The sequence below is a fragment of the Vanacampus margaritifer genome, chromosome 1 (assembly GCF_051991255.1).
Source record: "Vanacampus margaritifer isolate UIUO_Vmar chromosome 1, RoL_Vmar_1.0, whole genome shotgun sequence".
Lineage (NCBI taxonomy): Eukaryota > Metazoa > Chordata > Actinopteri > Syngnathiformes > Syngnathidae > Vanacampus > Vanacampus margaritifer.
The window spans coordinates 36,734,950-36,757,100 of record NC_135432.1 but is presented as its reverse complement, the minus strand read 5'-3'; the positions used below and the strand labels follow the sequence as shown (position 1 = coordinate 36,757,100).

At 41.6% G+C, this 22,151-nt stretch overlaps 1 protein-coding gene across 4 annotated transcripts in view; it reads left to right on the top strand.

Moving 5' to 3' along the window:
* The first annotated feature begins 964 nt into the window (after positions 1–964).
* The window catches only part of LOC144039150 (fibroblast growth factor 14-like), a 52,271-nt gene continuing 31,084 nt past the window's right edge, over positions 965–22,151 (top strand). For 2 of the 4 annotated variants that reach the window (XM_077552165.1, XM_077552157.1), the window contains exon 1: positions 965–2,155. In XM_077552165.1, coding sequence (XP_077408291.1) covers positions 1,495–2,155 — 661 coding nt within the window. In that variant the 5' untranslated portion in view covers positions 965–1,494. Of the gene's footprint in view, positions 2,156–10,439; positions 10,567–19,992; positions 20,254–20,345; positions 20,670–22,151 lie in introns of those variants that run through there. The other 2 variants (XM_077552174.1, XM_077552183.1) reach the window with 2 other exon arrangements.

The following is a 22,151-nucleotide window of genomic DNA, read 5'->3' as shown; positions in this document are numbered from 1 at the left end:
TTCCTAAGGACTTTAATGTATTTCATAATATTTTATATTAAAGCTTGCTCAATGACTATAGTACATTTTCAAGATCAATAATAAACAATTATTCTGGCTGTAAAAACAAACAAACAAAAACAGATAAACAAGGATAATTTTGTCCTTGTTTCATAAGTTGCAAAATCCAATGTGACATCTTACCCCTTATAGTGTGACAACTTACCCATCGGTGGGGCATCATGTCACATGTTCACTCCCTCTATTTGATGGCTTATAACTCTGCACTCACACAAAGTATGAAAATGACATGAATACAAAAATATACCCAAGACTTTGGTCTTTCATCTGGTATAGATTTTGTTTATATATGATGTATTGATTCCAAGAAATATATAAAAGTATAAAAAGTGATACAACCAGCCCCGGTGAGAGAGAAAAGACCCACCTGAAAATGTAGTAAGTCCCCACTCCCCAATAATGTAATAAAGTAGGCTATAACATTATCGGTAAAAATGTTATTCCAATATAGTCAGCTTTTTTAAATTATATTATTGGTGAAATTGTTACATTATTCAGTTTTCTATCTTTGATTGAGATAAGTGCAAATTGTATTACATTTTCAGGCATTATTGCCTTTTCAGGAAATGATTGCATTTTAGGGCACTACACGCCCTCACACCTTGTGGAGTAGTGGTTCTCAACCGCGGTCCCCAAGTACCCCTATCCAGTCTGTTTTCCATGTCTCCCTCTGCCAACACAGCTGAGGATTGTTATCAGCTTCATGCAGAGCTTGCTGATTAGCTGATCGTTTGAAACACCTGTGTAGGTTGTGGGAGACATGGAAAACAGGCTGGATAGGGGTACTCGAGGACCGTGGTTGAGAACCACGTTGTGGAATATTTGCGCGTCATCTCTTTTATTGTGAAGTTTGTGCACCGGATATCACCTAGTAGTTGCTCACTCCTGCTCCGTCACAGGTTGCTTTAAAGAGACTCGGTGCAACTCTCCTTCGCTTGTCTGGAGAACAGCAGCTGAGGGTGCCCACGAGCTCCCTTCCCGCGGCCACTTTATCGCAACAGCTCCCGCAACGTGCAGCCTGCGCGAGGAAGAGAGCAGGCGGCAGCGCCAGAAGCAGCGGCATCTTGGCGCTTCGGAGTTTATGGATTATTGAGAAGTGGAGGCCCAAAGACAGATCAAATATTCATTGGGACTTTTGCGACGGAATGGAGCGCCGAGCGGGACAGTGCAGATATTCCCTGCAGTGATTCCTCTCGGTGAGCAGAGGAGGAGGACCAGCGCGGCTGCAGCTGCTGGAGGATTCTGCGTCTAGCGTGTGTGGGTGCGCGCGTGCGTGCGTGTGCCTTTGGAAAGCAGCCCCCCGCTGCAGTTGTTGCCCGCTCGACTGATACAAAGATGCCAGTGACTTGCTGACGGACACCCGGGATCTGCATCCCGCCCACTTACCCCCCACCCCCCGGACGCACCGAGCCCTGCCGTCCCTCCATCACTAATATGCAATGTTTTTTTGTGCAGAAGCCGACAGCTGCCGCGTACCGCCGACTTCCCACTAGCGCCGCCGCATGCCTGTCCGCCGCTGCTACTTCTCTCCCCGCGCCGCGCGGCACACGACAACGCCATTTGAAGAGGAGCGCTCGGGGGCTCTTGACGCCGCGGCGGGAGCGCGGCAGCAGCAGCGACCGCTCCTCCTTCTTCCCCACCTCCTCATCCTCCTCCTCCGCTGCTGAGCACCACCGGCCTCTCCAGCAGCAGCCCGAGGCGGAGGTCGTTCTTTTCCTGGCGCGCGGGGAAAACGACAAGGAGAAATACGTTGAAGCGGGCGAGAAGCCGGGCGACGGCCAGGGCTGGCTCCTGCTCTTCCTTTCTATGGTGCAGATTGGCGGAGCCAAGCACAGTGGAACTGAGCCCAACAGCTGGCTGTTTCCGCTGGCATGCAAACAGGGGGGCGGGTCGGCCCCCATGCGGTGGCAGAAATTTAGGCTGCCGCATCCGGTGCGCCTCTCGTCTCCCACCTCCTGTTCTCCTTCCTACTCCTACTCCTCCCCCTTGTCGGCCAAATCCATGCGGTTTATTTGGAAGAACATTTTTAGCAAAGGATCGCATATGCTGCAGTGTCTTTGTGGCAGGAGCCTCAAGAAAACCAAGAACCCAACTGGTGAGTTGGAGTGTGTGCATGTGGAGCCAATTAGAGAGACTTTCAGTTGCTTGCACGACTGTTCTACTGGTTGCTGCTGTTTTCTCTGCAGTTGTGCAGCAAGTGCAAAGGAGGGAGGACGGTGAGTGGGGGTGGGGTCTGGGTGGCTGATAACCTAATACAGTGGCAGTGGGTGCACAAAAAGTGCGTGTGGCAGTGATGCTGCAGAAAATCAAGTCTAATGCAGCAGCTCATTCAGACTCCACTAAGCTGCCAAAATGAGGGACACGTTGCTTTATTTTTACTCTCACTGGGAGACAGAGTGTTTGTTTGTGCTTGTGTCTGGTGTGCGACCACAAACATCTCTCCGCCCCTGGGAGACACAAGGCCCAGTGAGACGCTGCGTTCATCAGAGCTTGTCAGCCTGCTGACTTCACAGAAGCAGACAGTGTTGCTGTCAACTTTTTCATTTGGCCATGCACCAATTCCGCCTCCTTAGTGTAGACTGATGACCGATGCCACTTGGGTTAGGTGCAAGCGATGAGTTACTCAAGCTAAAGTCAACTCAAAGTTGATGTTACAAAATAAATAGTTTGAAGAGATGGCAGGTCAGAGATTGGCATTGGGATGTTTGACGTTAAGCTTAAGTTGAAGCCTTACAATTGAAGCCTTACAATTGAGGTTTAAGGTTGTTCACCTCAGCTCAGCTCAACTTTATTTATACAGCACTTTGAAAAACAACACAATTAAAACAAAGTGCTATGCATAAATAAAAATGAACATAAAAACACCTCAGCTTGACTTCACTTAATTTATAGAGCACTTAAAAAATACCACAGTTGAAAGAAAGTGCTTTGCATGAATACAAATCAAACATAAAATACAATTTAAACGGACAATAATAAATGGGTCCCGGCATTCACCTCACAGTTTGGATTGTGGGGGATGTGTTTTGGGTTAATTTCCCCCATTTCAGGCACCACTCATTCAAGTGTTGAGGATGGCTTTCCGTCTTGGAAGATGGAATGTTAATGTTGTCGTTTTGGTATCGTGAAAAGTGATGGTTTTGGACATGTGATGATTGCGCCCAATGCCAGCGATGTACGATACCTCTTTAAAACCAGAAAACACCTCAGCAATCAGTTGGCAAGAACGTTGTCAGAAAAGGCAAAGTTGATCCCACCATCATTTTGATGAGCTTGCATTTATGAAGCGCTTGTGCATCAGCCTTTGGTGTTTCCACTACTTTGGAGAGAGAGTCATATGGCACATTTGATGACATCTATACTCATTTTTTGAGACATCTCTGCCTGCGTCCGAATGCTAAATCGACACTTTTACAGTGATTCCAAAGCACCGTGTGACTGTCAAACACTCACAGATGACAACCTGAACTAATAAGACAGAACGTGTTGACCTGCCAGGTTTACTGCGGTGGTAGAACACCAGCGTTGTGTTAATGTTGGCATAAACTGTGTATATACAAACCATTACTATTATCAGGCATATGGAACCTATAAATAGTCTTCTTGGGGGGGTTGTGGCTATGCTATTTGGGTCCAGGGTGCGAAATCTGTGGTCAACTTCATTGCACTCCAGCAGGTGGTTGTATTCCCTTGCATATCTGTCTGATAGCTTGTTTCATAGCAGTCACTGTGGCTGAGTCATCTTCATTATGTTCCATGCTTTGCTCACTTATGTATTTTAGGGGCATGATGGGCATATAGTAGAACTGAGTTCATCACTGAGCACAGTGGTGGCAATTTTTGAAGGTTTCAGAAAGGGGTCTACAACCTGTGGCTCTTTAGTCCCTCTCCCGTGGCTCCCCGTGGATCTCAAAAAAGAAAAAAAAGAAATGATTTTATTTTCTTCATTTTTTTTCAGATAAAATATTCATTAAATTAATTAATTATTAAATTAAAAATATATATTCAAAAAAAGTTGTTAGAAAAAGAGAGACAAAGGTAGATGAAAAAGTTTAAATAAATAAATAGATAAATAAAATGTCCAAAAAGTGACCTTAAAATGTCCAAAAAGTGACCTTAAAATGTCCAAAGGGGAAGAGGAAAAGCAAAAACTTACTATGAAATGTCCACAAAATTGCCAAAACTTTCAGAAAATTGATAGCAAAAAAGTACAAAAAAAAGGAACCAAAAAAGGAAGAAGAGAGGCAGAAACATTTCACATATCCATAAAAAAGTATGAAAAATGATTTATTAAAAAATATATTAAAAAATGGAAGACAAGAAAATGAATCTCAAAGTATTGGATATTGCATATTTTTCTGTTATGATGCAGCTCTAATTAGCTCTTGGGCCCTAACGCTAACACAATGTTTCCTTCCTTGCTTGCGGCTCCAGACAATTTTTGGGTTATTTATTTGACCTTAAATGGCTCTTTTGACAGGAAAGGTTGCTGACCCCTGTTTTAAAAGTTTCCCAACATCCTCTGCATACTTAAAACTTAATATGAGGCCAAAAGCTTTCATACGGCAAGCACCTCAACAACATCAGCTTTGACTTGCATGTAGAGTTCGGGCATCACCACCTGGCTTAAGTGTGGGCGTGACGGAATGGTGTATTGTGTTTATCATCTCCTCAAAGCCGTTGCTTTGCACAGTGGAAAATGGTATGATGTTAGCGATATAAACAGTGACGGACCGCTGATGCACCTACTTGCACCCCCTCATTGCCCCTCGTCAATAAATATTAATCGTCGCATGTTGCTGGCCGTCGTGTGCACTCCCTTCCCCCAGCGACAAATGACAAATAGTCTCCCATTTGGTGACGTTGCCCTGGCAGTGTCACCCTGGCCAAGCAGCAATGGCGCCATTCATTGTAAAAGATCCTGTCGAAGTCGGTCTCATGCGTCCCACGTGATGTGACCTAGATTAGAGACGGGCCCTTTTATAGCCCATGGTTGACTTGTATATGTGCACATGCAAGCTTGCCTTTTCTGGAGAGTTGCCATCAAGGCGACGTGCTTCATATTTTATTCAAATGTTCACGTGTTTAGCAATGGGGTTCGTGCCAGCTCTGACTGTTGCAGCCAAAAAGCTGCTCGCACACAAAGTCCGCTTTTTCCGTGTTTGCTTTGCACGCTGACAAATATCAGATTACATCACAAAGTTTTCCTGTAGCTTTGCAAACTTTGCTTGAGCTGCTGTTGCTGCTGCTGCTGCTGCTGCGGTATGATATGAGCTGACAGAGATGATGTTGTCCTCTATGTTAAACCCAAAGAGATTGGTGTCAGTGTGTGTCTGTGTCAGTGAGCTCATTAGTTTGTGGCCTCTTTGTCCAAGCAGTCTGACTCTGCAGAAAAAAACAACATGAGCGGTGTACTTGCGCTGCACATCATACACAAACGCACGCGCACATTTACGCTCTCAGAGTCCAGGCAATATAATATAATATAATATAATATAATATAATTAGTGATGCACCGACTATTTGGCCAACGAAAATTTTTCGGTCAAAATAAAATTAAAGCTGAAAGAATATGGCCAAAATAGGATGTTGTGGTGACGCAAGCAAAAAAAAAAAAACGCTGCAAGCAAGCGTCTGTTTGAATTAAACAGCGAACGCGGAGGTGAGTGTCTCCTTGCTTCTCGCTGGCTTTTTACCGTGCGAGTTTGCGCCTGAGCAACTCCCGGGGTCATTGCGCACACCGGAGGAGAGGGGCGTCGCTTGGTGTACAACATTTAAGTTGGTCAAAAAAAGACAGAATTGCCAGGTGAACTACAGGTGAGCCACTCTTTCTCCTGCTGCGCCTTCCCTTCTTGTTTTTCCGAACGCTTCCACTTTTTCACCGGCCGTGTTAACTACTTTAGCTAATGCTAGCACCATTGCTATCAACAGTTTTAAATTCGGAAACACTTACCGCTATCTGACTTGTACAGAACGCTGTGTGTGGCTTTGCAGTCCGTTCCCGAAGCCGATTAGCCGAACAAATGTATTTATTTATTTTTAATCTTTGGTGAATATGTGAATGCGCGGATTTCAAATGTGTCGCACCTTGTCCCGCCGCCCGCATCCGTGCCCACCTGTGCGAACTACATTGACTATAAAGTGCAATCGCACCGCCAAAAAATGCTCAACCCTCATTTGGTGTTTAATGTACCATTAGCAAACATGTCGGTGGTGTGGGTACATTTCAATTTATATTGTACGTTTCAAAAATGCCCGTGCTAAATACATATTTTATAATAATATTATAATTTTAATTAGTTAAAATAAATGCAATCATAGTAAAAATTGGCACACAAAAAATCGGCATTTCAGTTTTGGCCAAAATGTTTCATTTCGGTGCATCCCTAAATATAATCCATTCATCCATCCATTTTCTTGACCGCTTTTCCTCACAAGGGTCGCGGGAGCCTATTCCAGCTGGCTTCGGGCAGTAGGTGGGGTACACCCTGAACTGGTTGCCAGCCAATCGCAGGGCACACAGAGACGAACAACCATTCTCACAATCACACCTATGGACAATTTGGAGTGTTCAATTAACCTGCCATGCATGTCTTTGGAATGTGGGAGGAAACCGGAGTACCCGGTGAAAACCCACGCAAGCACGGGGAGAACATGTAAACTCCACCCAGGAAGGACTCGATCTCACGTGTGCCTTGTAGATTGTGCAGTTTTACCAAACAAGTAGCCAGAAATGCGGCTGGGACAACAAACTGTGAAGTATACAACTAACTATTCTATTCTCTTGGATAATTTTAGCACAACAACAGTTTATAAGACTAATAACAGCAAAGATACAGCTATATTTGTATATTACAAAAGTGTCCATAATATATTAAAATATATATGCATCTTTATATATCGGGACTGTCTGCAAAGAACATTGTCTGTGATTTAGCTTCTGACAGTCCAGCTATCATAACAAAACACAGAAAACACCTTTAAATGCACATATGTACAAAATGGTAATCGGTTTCAATAAAAAAAACAACAACAAAACTTTTGTCAGCCACGTTCAAGCCTGATTAGGTTTGATGCATTTAAGATTCTGTTGCATTCACTGACCCTGGGACACAAGGCATGTGAACTTCCTCGAAAATGAGAATATTGAGCAAGCATGTGAAGGGATCATTTGACATTGGCCTACTTTTTTGTTTCTAGCTAGTTTCCCTTCAAAAATAGAATGTACTTAAAAAAAAATATATATATATATTACATTTATAAAAATTAATACAAATGATGAGAAAATATTGTGAGCATTGGTGAAATGTTATTGGGCTTTTTATAAACATCCTCTGAGGTCATACATGTTTTTTTAATTGACTTTTCATTAAGCCACACCCCTGTAAACACAGACTGGCCAATTACAGCAGTTCAATAGTTCTAGGCTCTGGATAAAGCTATACAATCGGCCTCAAGTAAAACTTCAGTCACAAAAAAACAAAAAAAAACAAGGTGCACCTATACCTGTTTCATGTATTATGAAACAATGCTATGCTGCTCTTAGCATGTTACCCAAAATTCTAATGCTACGTCACCAACGTGAGGCTTTGTTACTTAGTAAAGGTCAACTGTGGATCAAATGCGCCAATGTGACCTACATGGTGCTTGTCGTAGAACGAACACAATGGACGACATGGAAGGACGATAATGGGAAAGAGCACCAGGAGTTGTGCGTTTCCGGCTCGCCGTCACATGCATTTGACGACTCGACTTCTAACATTTTCTTGAGGTTCATTCTTGTTCAAGTATCGTCTGTCAGTAATCTGTTAGACAATTTGTGTCATAAACATGCAACATATACTGTATGTGTGAGCCGAACTATCCACCTTAGATGGAAACTTTGCATAAGCCCACTTTCAATGACAGTTACAAAATTTAAACGTGGGAACACCAGTTATTGCAACTTATAGATAGTTCCCGTGTGACGTCACCACGTCGTGCGTCTACCATATTTTTTGTTTTTTTCTAGCAGTTGACACGTTTTCCTTTACATAACCAATATGGTTGCTACGTGTTTGGTACATGGTTGTACTAAGAAAGCTGACGGAACTTGTACATTGGGATTCTATTCCATTCCAAAGATCCGAGCACATGAAGGTGATTTCACTAAATCAGTAATGAAATTGAAATTGAAACAGAAACAGAATATTTCCTTCAGTAATCACGTCGCAGACTGTGGTTAGCCAGTGTCAACAGAAAAGATGAACCCACGAAATACTCCAAGATTTGCTCAGATCACTTCATCACAGGTTAATTAGTTTTCCATTAAACGTTTCTTCTTCTACTAAGCATGTTTACATTGTGCACATTGTCCGTTCCTGTCCAGTCTAGCGCCTGCATGTTAAATCCCTCAGTAGTAAACAAACAGTAACCCTGTGCCGCCTTACAATAAATGGCATCTCACAAACACTTAGCACGAGTGAAAAAAGGGCATTTCTGTTATCATACATATCCTCTGTAAAATACCGTGCATACATGCAAAAACATTATGCCAGCATACTTAAAAGGAATAAAAGACTTATGAAAAACTAACCATCTATTCTGTGAAATAGTTCATTTCAACTTTTCCCTGATTTTATAGCACTTTTTATGAATATTTTTTAATTAAGTACAGTATTGGCCATTTTGGACAGTCACGTGATCATCGTGACATATCGCGTGCCTAAAATATAGATTGAATGACATGCCTGCTTAGTGACAACAAAGAGACTCACGAGGAATTATTGCGTCCCATAGCAGACATCAAAGGTGGAATTACGCCCTATAGCAAAGAAGCACTTCTTCAAAAGCAGTAGAGCCACGGCGGACTCGCCAAAGATTTGTGACCAGCCAAAAGCCTGATGAAACTGGCCGACTCGTTCAGCCGGCCGACTCATAGTGAGTTGAAGTTAGGGACCATCTACAAGTTGCGTGTTACAGAGGCTCAAATTACCAGTCAAGTCACCATTGACACTGGTCACTCTGGAAATGTAATTTGTGGACGGTCCCTAACCTGGACGGTAAACATCCGGGTGACTTTTACTCTGCTAGGCCAAGCTACATATTGTGTGCTAAGCACGCTTTTTTAGCCCACATTAGGAGAGGCCACCCCCCACCGCCCCACCTTCACACGGAATGACATGAAACCTGACCTGCTGAGAATTTTACTCTGATCAGAATTGGCGCAGTAATTGGGATGGAAGATGGCCTTTTTCTTACCCATTACATCAGCAAACTCCCATTGAAATGAACGAAGGCGGCTTTCGTTTATGCACGGGATATGTCATCAAGATCACGTGACCAGGATAATGGCGTTCACAACGGTATGTTCTTATTTTGATACTTAATCAGTTTTAAAGAAAATTCAGAAAATAAGAGATATTTGCACTTCTATTCTTCATACACAATGCCTAATCTATTACTGGAAAATGAGTTATAAGTCTTGTATCACTTTAATGGGCACAACTGCAGTTTCCAAGTGCATATAAGCTAAGCTAGCTACGACGTAGCTTTAGTACACATTGGAGTTCACGGTGAAGGAATTGTATGATTACTATTTTAAGTGTAATCTTTGCGTGTTCAAAATCATTGTATCCGAGATCTGATGAACAAGGTTCCTTGCAAGGATTTATTTAAAAGCTTCCAAAGACACGTTAGGACACCACATCTGAATGCAACGTGATGACCCCAAGAGTGTGACAATTTACAAAACATCGACTTATTTATACAAAAAAGATAAAAGGTTCCTCCTCCCGGCTCTTGATTGAACAAAGGGCAGACATGTCATCTCCTAGTGAACAAATGTGTAATGTTGTTAGTAAGCAGACGTTTACATACAGACATGTTGATTCCAGGTTGGCCAAAGGTGTAATCTTATTAGTAAACAGACATTTACATACAGTTCCCCTTCTTGACTGGGGGAACAAATGCAATTAGGATCTAACCCCAGACTTTTAGACTCCAATGCCAAAAGGCTCTAAATAACATCATGCACATTCCTATCTTCAATAGCTTTGAGGGTGAGAGGATAAAATAAAGTTCACAAAATCATTACTCCACTGTATTATTTTAAACACTCATGATTATATCACATTGATATGCCTATAAGTAAACTCAAAAACAGTAAAACATCAAATTGAAAATATTAAATGTCTTCAACGGTCATGCATTGCACCCATCCACAACACCGTTGGTTGATTGCCTGATTTATAGGCCTTTAGTTGTTCAAAGGTATATGCCCTCTTAGCATTTATAAGGTAGTTCACGGTGTCCATGTACGTGAACGGTGGCTGGCGTTTAGCACCGGTCACCAGATCTTCCTTCTTCAATGTATGGGGATTGAAGATAGGGCCTTGATAGGGACTTGAAGACCCTTTAAAAGCATCCTGTGGTCAGTCGCTGTGTTTGTGTTGGCCATGGACTTTGAGTTCATTTTAAAAGTTGCAGAGAGGCGCTTACGAGCTGCTTTAAATCAAACGGAGCCAGGTAAGTTTAGCCGTGTTTATGTTGTGTATGATGTTTGAATAGTGAATTGGTGGGAGGCAGATTTATTTGGAAGACGTAACTCACATTATGGTTGTAGGCTAGCGGGCTAGCTGGCAAGAAGCTACAGCGCGTAGCATGCTACTGGACTCTCAGCTCAAACTTTCCGAAGAAATTCCAGTGAATACCGGTCGCCATTTTCTCCTCCGGTTTGTGAAGCTTTTTCAAACTGCATGCGTGTGGAGGACACGACTAGTCAGTTTGTTAGCTCCCACGTCCGCGACATGTAGCAACGGTCCGACTCGCGCGGGCGTGTACTCTCTCGCTCTGTCCTTCTCTCTCTCTCGCTCTGTCCTTCTCGCTCTTTCTCTCTCTCTCTCTCTCTGTCTCTCTCTCTCTCTCGCTCTCTTTCACATTCTCATCGTAGAAATTGTAATCCCTCGAAGTAATCCCCATTTTTAATAAATGCACCTGTAATCTGATTACATGTTTTTTCCTGTAACTGTAATGGAATACAGTTGTTGTTTTTTTGCAATCTGATTACGTAACGGCGGTACATGTATTCCGTTACTCACCAAGCCTGATCCTGACTATGATAGGATAAGTGCTTTAGTCAGTGACTGAATTGCTGGATAATTTTTGCGGTTAATGGGCTATTGCACTATTCTCACTCAGATTGTCCTAATTCTGACATAAAAGTTTTCGAGGCAAATGTAAACAAGGATGGCTGATTCTGATAAATTGTTCCGGTTAACATATAAATAATAACAATAACAATAAATCATGTTGTGTTACGCGATTAATATAATGATACATAAATATCTGCTTAAAATCTTGTAAATTATGTTTTGCCATTTTCGGTCTATCTCTCAATGTGAGTCACCATTGTCGAGTGACGTCAGATTGAAGCCGTTTGGTGAAGTTGGTTCTTTTTTCTTTTCTTTTTTCAATATCACAACTTGGATCTCCGAGTTCAAGGGGCGCACACTTCCTGGAATGAAGTTGAAAAAAAGGGTTAGGGTTAGGGTTAGGGCTACTTTGCTTGAATGCAGCATTATAATATAATACAGCTATAGTCCTGCAGACTTCTTGGCATGATATAATCTTATGGGAAGTGTTGTACAGAGCTGACAAAATGAAGCCACACTTGAAGACCTGGAAAATTTATTTTTAATTTACAGAACTTTTCCAGGCTTTTCATGACTGTATGAACGAAATACTGCCAATAAGACTTGTGACAATGATAATACTTATTATGGTATCTTGAATTGGGACTTAATTTGACTTATCACAGGACTTGACTTTATGATAACCAGTGACTTGACTTGCCAAGATGAAATGACTTGGGATTTGTTTGAGACTTTCACATGTGTGATTTAATCCCATTTCTGCTTGGTAGTAGAGTTTTCATCCGGACTTTGTGAGAAACGCATGCATCTAAAAAGCAAAAAGAATGAAGGAAGGAGACAAGAAAACTGCCAAGAACAAACAGTAGAAAAAACGATGGGTATTAATAATTTAGTCTGTCTGTTCCCTTTCTGCTCCCCTCTACTGGGCTGATGGTGTTGTGAGGCCAGAGGAGGCAAGGGAGCAGGACGCAAAACAGGGAAAGGAGATGAAGCCAGGGCAGAAGCAAAGGAAACAAGGGCGGTGAAAGACATCCGAGAGGAGACGTGCGGGGGAGAAAACAGACTATTCAATGAGTTTATGTGGTGTGCGACGCATTAGTTTGGCGTGTGCGTTCATCTTCTCAGCATTCAGCAAGCGCTATCTTCCCTACTAAGAGAGCCACCTCCACTGATCACTGGATACCCTGGTAACAGTGGACTTCCCCCGTGCCTCCTGTGAAGCTGCGCGTGTGGGCGGGTGTCTGAGTGTGAATTATGACTCATCCTGCTCACTTCACAGTGGCTATCCTCACCCCCCCCCCCCCCCCCCCCCCCGTGTGGGGAACACCCATGCACAGCTGTCTCCTCCCTGTCTGCCTCCCCCCCACCCCCACCCCTCCCCGCTTGATTTCAGCATCACGCCCTCTCTGGCTCAGTTGCTTGGCTCAGATTATTTTTTCCTTTTGTTTCATGCAGTTCTACTTTGCTAACCACAGTTTGTAAACTGTGACTGGCCAGGCAAAGAATAGAATGCCACATTGATTTAAAAATCAATAAGACAGTGTGAGAAAGTCGTCCTTGCTATAAACAAGAGCTGTAGATTTGAAATATTGTACACTGCAGTATGTACGCTACCAGAGGTGGAAAGGTACTCTACATTTATGTAGAAGTACCGATACTTTTGTAAATAAATAAATAAATAAAGATAAGAAAAAAGACTAAGGTACAAAAAAAAGGACAGATTCAACCAACCCCCCCCCCCACCCCTCCAAAAAAAAAACATAGGCCTACAGACTGAAATATACTCAAGTAAAAACAATTTTTACTCAGTTATATACATTAACCATTTTGACAACTTGGGGCTCTATTTTCAAAGACAGCACACATGCTCTCAAGCGTAAGATGTGACTTGTTTTGATTTTCATGCCAGTGTGAGTTTTGTTCAGCATATTTGGGAATTTGGCAGACATGCTGGCTTGTGTGGAAAAGCATTTCTCCACATCAATTAATTTTTTAACTTATATGAACACATTACATAATTTTTTATAGCTAAGAAGCGATTCTGTGGAATGTTTAATTTAAACTCTTCCCTGAAAAAAAAATCTATTTTTGTTGAGCGATTATGATTCTAAAGTACTTTTTAGGGAAATTTTTGCATTAGGTATAGTAATTTTAGAAAGTCTTGTGATCATTGTGACGTATTACTTGCTGCATATCACATGACTTCGAATGGCAACAAAGACACTCACGAGGAATTATTGCGTCTCACAGCGGACATAAAAGTGGGAATTATGCCCGAAACCAAAGAAGCACTTCTTCAAAAGCAGTACAGCCACAGGGGACTCACCAAAGATTTGGTTCCATACAAAAGAGAAGATGAGACTGTGGCCGATATGGCCAATTTCACCCGCCCCAATATAGCGAGTAGAAGTTAGGGACCGTCCACAAATGACATATTCTAGAGCGATTTATGTCGGACTCAGGTTACTATTTTACATTGGTCACTCTGGAAATGTAATTTGTGGACTGTCCCTAACCTAGAAGGTAAATATCCAGCCAACTTTTTGTTACATTTTGTTGCGCGTAGCCCTTTACATTTAGGTGACACCACCCCGCCAAGGAAGGACATGAGATTAAGCAGATCAGTATCGGCACAACATTTGCCGATAGAAGACATTTTTCTTGCCCATTACGTCAACAAACTCGCATTCAAATGAACGAAGGTGGCTGTTCACAAACAGGCTACGTACGTCATCGCAATCATGTGTCTTAATTTTCCAAGTTTTTGAGTATTCACACAAACTAAGCTTTCCTTGGACCATCAGTCCTGCATTTGGTGGCCAAAATTATATCACACGTGTTCAAAACCTGAGATCATAACAATTGATGTAGCTTGTGTGTATAGGTGTGTTACAAGAAAAAATTCTGACCACCTATACTGTATATCCAAATAAAGCATAAATTATCTTGTCCAAAAATCAATGTCACTAAATGGGAAATTCGTAATAATCATAATTGTTGTTATCTTTTTGATTCAATATTTGTTTGTTTTTTATAACATCAAAACTATGATGAAGTGGAGAGTCACATGAGTGGCAATTTTCATCATAATATGTGAGTATACAACTGGTTGGAAAGATAAACTGAATGTTATTGCCAATTACAGTAAAAGTGTTGAGACACTTCACTTGTTAGATAATAATCCCCTGGATGGGTTTAAGGACTTTTGCTAGCTCAGAAAATAGGAGCATTTTCTAAAATTAATACCTTAATGATGGTACACAATATGTTCGGTGGTAAATATTGGTAGGATAACTTAAGATGACAGATGATTGTAATAGATTTAAAAAAAGCAGGATAGTCACACAAATGAGGCTGTTGGCCCGGGTGCCTGTTCCACTCTGTATTTGGAGTTTCATATGGATCCAAACGATTAATAACGTGTGTTTTTGCCCGGTATCAGTTTCTGTCTTTGTAATCTAACTCTATACATGTAAAATCCCAGCTTTTTGCATTTGAACATGTTTTTGTCTTTCCACAAATACTGGTTTAAATATTTTGGAGGAATGAGGCTAGGCGAGTCAATGTCCTCAAAGATAATAATAATAATAATAATAATAATAATAATAATAATAATAATAATAATAAAAATAATACTAATAATAATAATACTAATAATAATAATAATACACTTGTATCATGAGATAATTTAGGCATAAAAAAATTGTGGGGGGGGGGGTGACTTAGGCAATTATTTGAAGAGGGTGACAGTATGGGTAAATAAATAAATACAAAGATTTGGGTTACATTTGCCTGCAATCTGTACACAGTCTTATAGTCATTTATGATTTACTGTACAGTATGTACTGTAGCCTACAGTACTTTTATACACCGTTGTTGTTAAATTGCAATGAAAATAAAGTTGTGTTGAATTTGAACTAAATTATTATATGGAGTTTGAATTATGAAAGACATTTCAATGTTTGTAAAACGCCAAATGTCGTAATTCCAGCAGCATACTGAGGATCAAATTCACACTTGCGAAATATCACAACAGCTAGTTCCATTGATTCAACCAATCAACCATAGAGAGTCTGTAGTTAGAGAGCCATTAGTTACAATACCTGCTTAAATTTACCTTCATAACTGCTTATGATCAATGGGGGCTATCATTGTAATTTGATTTGTGAGGATTATTTTGATTTCAAAATGTGATGAAATGTCGTTTGACTACTATAACAATCTGCCTGGTGGTTTGTATGCTAATCACAGGCAAAAGCAATACAATCCGCCATTTGTTGTCACCGTATAAAAGACGCATTTATATATATATATCAAATATCAGAAATGCCGGCCGTTCGGAATTGTCAAATGGATCATGGGCGCTAGAATTCAATGCCCTACCAAAATCACTTGAATTTTACAACAACTGACTGCGCATGTTAAACTTTTAACAAGAGTTTGTCACTGTTGTTCTATGCAACCTACACCACAAGCTACCTTATCATATGAGACGTCATGTGATAAGTAAATTGATTTTATCCATTGTTAGCTATAGGCTATTTATCCCACTCATCTAAAAGTTTGCAATATTTTTATTGCAATATATTAATTTCAATTAAATGTTCTGACTTTTGTCCTTTTCAATGTACTGTAAATTAAAATTTGTCAAATCAACGCTACTTTTTGCAAACCTCTTATTTTGCTGTTTCAATGACTCTTATTTTTGGGCCTCTGGTATCTCCAGGTGAGCACAGGCCTTGCTACAGTGGTCAATGGTATCGGCTTCAACAATGGGCACGCCACATTTGACAGGTGATAGCACAAACCAAATATTATTAGATTGATCAAGAATATTGCTGTACACAGCAATATTCTTGCAAAAAGCAAAATGCCACTTTGAGTCATGACCAAGATGAAATAAAACGAGTAAGTGTAAAACCCATCTGATCTTTATAGACCTAAGAGAAAAGTGCAGCATTCTGAATGGTGGTCGATAGGGGACGCCACTTTACCTGTGCAGCCGGAGAGGATGATGAGAAGACTAGTGTGTGAATGAATTTGCCCTCTGCAGTCTGAATGGAAAATTGGAGCATTGTTGTTCATAATGAGTGAGTGTGTGTCTTGTGTGTATGTGTTTTATAATGTTTTATTTGTGCAAGTGTTTATTGCATGAGGCATGGATCATGAAAGAGGAATCAGTGAGCAGAATTTTCTTTTGGTGTTAACTGCTGGGCTCTAAAAAGCAGCAGAAGGTGGGATTTTTAATGTATGTAAGCTTTGCTTTATTTTACTATTTCACTTGGTGTGTTACATAAATGAAGTGCACACATACATTGCAGTATATATTTGCAAATTATAAGCAAAGGTTCACATGTTGCTTCCTTAAACCGATCAAATAGAATATGAGAGGCTCCGTTGTGAAAGTGGAAAAACAAAATGAGGAGATGCCATTGCATCTGTTGTTGTCCAATGAACCTTAATGTCATCAGGCAATTCAGCATATATCAATGTGACATTTCCAGTCAAAATGGAAGTGACTTGATGAGTTATGAAAGCAAACCGAAAACCGGTTTGCAGTCCAGCCGTCAACTCCTGTTGCCAGGCCACCGCGCTTGCGTGTACTCTGGCGCTCTCAAGTGGCCTTCAAAGTAATTGTGATTTTTGTGTTGCTGGCTGTCCATGGTGCTGAAGCGTTTTCGCCACGCGACCAGTCAGCCAGCAAGAAAACAGGTAGAAGTTTGACCTGTTGCCATTATTATTGGGAGAAAGTTATGACCTAACAATAACTGTCACATGTGAAGAAATATGAGCTGAGTCCAGTTGCATCCTGTACAAGCTTAGGCCCGGTTGAAGGGGTATAAAGGCAGCTCTTTGTCTGCATTTTAAAACCTCTTCCAGGCGACTGCCACCAGCCGCATTTGATGACAGCCAAGTGGAGAATACTTATTTGGGTACATTATAGTGAAGTCGAACAAATATGAGCAAACGTGCACATTGAGAGATACCTTTCAAATTACAGCAGTTTAATTTAAGATGTGGTCATAATTATGATTGTTTTGGGCATTTTAACTACCTTTATGCGTATGTGTCAAACAATTAGAGGATGTCTGGTGGTATAGATTGTGGTCATCTACGATCATGCATTTCTAGTTACAATATAATGAAAAATTTTAAGTATGATTTCGGAATTCCATTTAATGAATTTTTTTTTTCAGCATTGTATTATACAAGTGATTTGTAACACCTTAGCCATTTTTTAAAGAGTGAGGCTCCCTATACTAGCAATGACCAAAACAACACATTATACTGTACACCCACATTCAAAAATCTTCTCTAAACCAGACGTCTGTCGTAGTACCAAGACTGACCGGTGGAAGCCAGCATAGTACCTCATGGCACCAGAAGAAGAATGCGAAAACGCTAGCCTTACTGTTAGCTTATGACACTGCAGTGTCAAACTCTTCTCTTTATCATTTTGTGAGACACAGTATACAAATACAAACACTCATCACAAATAATTGTTCCTCTATTTGTGTAACAGTGGAAGCATTAGCTTATTTCCCCATTGGCCATTTTTTAGTTTGACGTCACAGTCTGATTGGCAATCGTATATAGCCTATTAAACAGGTTCAAAGATACAGTGTGTAGAAATTTTCGATTTTGCAGGGTTCATTAATTTTTAAAACCCCACTATTAATTTCAATGATATGCACCAAAAAAAAAAAAAAACTGTTCTATCACATCAACGTACATTTAAATATATATATATATATAATCATAGGTCTAGTAGGCCTAATCACTATAGATTACATAGGTTGTGCTGCCATTTTTCTGCTATGGATAAGCCTACCCGAAGGAGAAGGGTTTAGCGAATGTAGTCGTTGGTGATAAACTTGCGAAGTGTGGTCTGTCTGAGGCATCGTTGTGTCTCACTGCAATCCATTGACAATTCCGAGCTTATGTCACGTGTCAAAATGGCGGTCAACCCGATAAAATGATACTCTCCGCTCAATGAACGGCATTGGATTTTGGATCCGGTTGTAATTTGGTTTGGGAGGATTATTTTGATTTCAAAATGTTATGAAATGTCAATTGACTACTATAACAATCTGCCTGGTGTGTATGATAGTCGCAGGCAAAAGCAATACTATTGCCTTTTGTTTTCGCCGTATAGAGGAAGCATTTGCATTGTGGACATATCAGAAATGCCTGGATGTCCAGAATTGTCCATTAGTTCACTGCAAGATGGCAAAAAATTCTAACAATGTCTTGTTAACATTTATGGTTGTTGGCCTCAACCAGTTTCCTAGCAGATTAACACTCCACTCCACAGTGCAATCTGTCGGTATGATCTATTAAAAACATCCAATATTCTGTTTGTTTTTTTACTTTGATCAGAAGCTCTAATGAATAAATTTATTGTTGTAATTGTATAATATAATTTATCTTAATTAGTAGGAAAAGGAACTAACAAGAAAACTTTCAAATAAACACCATGATTATTGTACAAATGCATTAAAATATCAGTGGTTAAAAAGAAAATGAAAAGAAGAATAGCATATATTTTAAATGATACAGTTGGATTTTGTTTTCTGGTGACTTTACTCACGATGACGAGCTGTTTTCATCCTTGCTGGGCGCATGGCTTCAGCAACAGTGTGACACTCCACAAAGCGCCAAGCAGTCTCCAAGCAGTCGCTAGACAATCACTATAGCATCCGTTTCGTTGCTTTCAAAATAAAACATTTGGCAGATTCTCCGTTTGGAATTTACAAGGTGTGTTCATGGTTAAATGCATGCTGCGCTTGTGCAAAGTTATCCATTTTATAGTTAAACCTTTTCCCAACTGATTTTGGGTATGAGACAGCATTCACTTTTTACTGGGCAACAGCCAATCACAGGGCACAAATAGACAATCAACCATCCACAGTTAAGGACAATTTGGAGTCTTCAATTGACCAAAGAAACATGTTTTTTGGGGGAATAGGCTAAGGGAGGATGCCGAAATAGCCTACTTACCCACACAAGCATAGACAGATCATGCAATCTCCACACAGGAAGGCAAGAGCCTGCATGGATTTGAACCTCCAACTGCAGAACTGTGAGGTGGATGTAGCTACTAACCACGTTGTTCATGCTGCTGTGTACGTTTTAACACCATCAGGCCAATTAATCATTTGGTTAGTATTAGGGGTGTTAAAAAAACCCGATTTGGCAATATATCACGATATTACAGCGCGCAATTCTCGAATCGATTCAATATGCGGCCAAATCGATTTTTAAACATAATTTTTTTAATGGAAATATTCAACAAAACGTCTTACTTAGGGTTGGGATTCACACATTAAGCATGGAAGAATGTTATATTAATGGAACATTAAGCCTTAATATTTTATTTCAGTGCTGTTCAAACATGAAACAGACTGCAACCTGTTTGTTAAATGCAGTGGCTCAGTTATAAGACTGAATGTTCAGATAAATAAATACATTTACATACAAATTTTACAGTGTACATGTACAAGTTTACTGATTAGTATTTTTTAAATTTGAGTTAAAATAATCGCAATAATCAATTTATAGATTCGGATCAGGATTAATCGGTATAGAATTGAATTGTGACCTATGAATCGTGATACGAATTGAATCGCCAGGTGCTAGGCAATTCACACCCCTAGTTAGTATAGTAGCAACAAGTACCGGAGACTGTACAAAAGGACCAATGTGACGTTTAAGTGCGCTTAAGTGGAGGCGCTACATCATCCACTTGCCAAGCGGATATTTGTTTAATTTTGAAAGTCCAAAGCGCTCGATTTCCGGCGAGGCAGTATGTGACTCACGTTCGTTTTACACACCTGGAGCGGCTCGCGCCTGCACGCGCGCCTCGCGCCCCTGGCAGCAGACACAAACGGACGTTTTGTAGTGAAGGTGCGCGGTCTTCTGATTGTGTCCTTCAGAGGGTCGCGTTCGCCTCGGGTGTCGGCCATGGAAAGGAGCACCCGCACAGCACTTGGATGAAGCGCATGCAGGTGTCATTCATAGAGTGCTGCTGACAGGCGGGGCGGCGGGACGTGACGGACAGGTAAACCGCTGTGCGTTTGAAACCAATGGCCCGTGGCCGTGACGCGCAGCGGCGTGAATAGCTCAGACTCTGAAGTGATGGGGCCGTTGTAGCCGGCAGAGCCGCGACTGCGGGGTGCGGTATCGTCTGCGATCCGAGCCCCCGATCCGGAGCAGGCGAGTGACGAGATCGGAGACGCGGGTGGAGACGGCTCTGCGTTTGTGTCGGCTGTCTCGGCGGGGACATGGCAGCGGCCATCGCCAGCGGTTTGATCCGCCAGAAGCGGCAGGCGAGGGAGCAACATGCCCACCGACCGACTACTCACCGGCGACGCAAGAGCCCCGGCAAGAAGCCGGGGCTGTGCAACGGCAACCTGGTCGACATCTTCTCCAAAGTCCGGATATTTGGCTTGAAGAAGAGGAGGCTACGGAGACAAGGTGCTCGTGGACACACATATATGCACACGAACACGTACGCACGTACGGCTCGGCAGACAGACGCGCGCAAATGTACGTTTACGCGCTTTGACGGACATATGCACACACATCCCGACACAAAAGCGCGCACACCCTAGTTTTTTTTTTTTTTGCATGAGGCCAGACTGACAGATTCGTCGTGAACACACAAACGCGCGCACACGCACTGTCATGTCTTGTATCGCCCTATGGTTCACCAGTTCCCGAATACATCCATTATTGAAGCCACAGATTGGTCTGTCTCGCCTCTCTCTTTCAATGTCTGACTCATTCCTTGCATGTGCTAATTAAAAGACGACCTGTTTTATTGGGAAATGATCCCTTTTGTACTGTTTCTTGTTAGTTTTTGTTCACGCAGAGGTCAAAGACTGAATATAGACGTTAAGTGTGTGCTCGTACTGGGCTCAATTGTGCGGGAAGTCAGCAGGTGACTAAGTAAGATTTAAAGAGGGTAGGAAGGTGAGGTGTCATGTTAATAAGGGCCAGGTTGGACTCTTGAGAAGCAACAATTAAGATCTCATAAGGGATCTGTTTTCCCTCAGCTCTTTAAGTCCTAGACACAGCTTCAGATATTTTTTTTTCTGGTTCCCGTCTTGCTGCATATTATTAACATTATAATTCACTTAGTGATTTCACATGCATTTAATTCAAACCTCCCTACTCATCCTTAGATCTTTACATTCCCACCTCCTGCCTCCATTTGGTATCACTCTAATCCTCCCTCTTTGCCTCAGATCTCTCCATCGCTCCCTCCAGCCAACACCCCCAGCGCACGCACGCACGCACGTACACACACGCACACGCACGCACACACACACACACGCGCGCGCGCGCGCACACAAAGCTTGGCAATGTTTGTGTGCAACTTGCCAACATCCCCTACAGTCTTCCAGGGGTTTTGTCAAGGAGACATTCAAGCAGACATGGACTCATATTGGCTTCTTATTACAAGGGCGAGTCTAATGTGTCTTAATATTAATTATTTTTAGATCATTTAAATGTTAGTGGTTTACTCGACTTCTCTTACACCCCCCCCCCTTTTTTTTTTCTTCGACTTCTCTTACTGTAGCTCATGTTTACTTGGAGCGTTCAAAATAAGGCAGAATTTGAAAATTGACATTGTGATATTATTTAGTGTAGGCCAGCTCCATCACCTTTACTTATAAATGTCCTCCCTATGGACATGCTCTCATGTGCACTGTTTCCCTGGCTCGAAATCAATGCGTAATAACATGTAGGTATAGAAAATCAATGGCAGACTGAAGCCCTCTCCACAGCGTTGCGTTATTTGAAGTGTGCATGCGAGAGTCTCGGAGTCAAAAGATGGTTGTCGGCGTTTCACAGTCACAGAGTGCGTCACTGCTGCCATATTGGAGGTGATCTTCCTGCATTTGTTTCAGCAAGAGGGCTCTCATTTGAGATGCTGGAATCACGCTCGAGTGG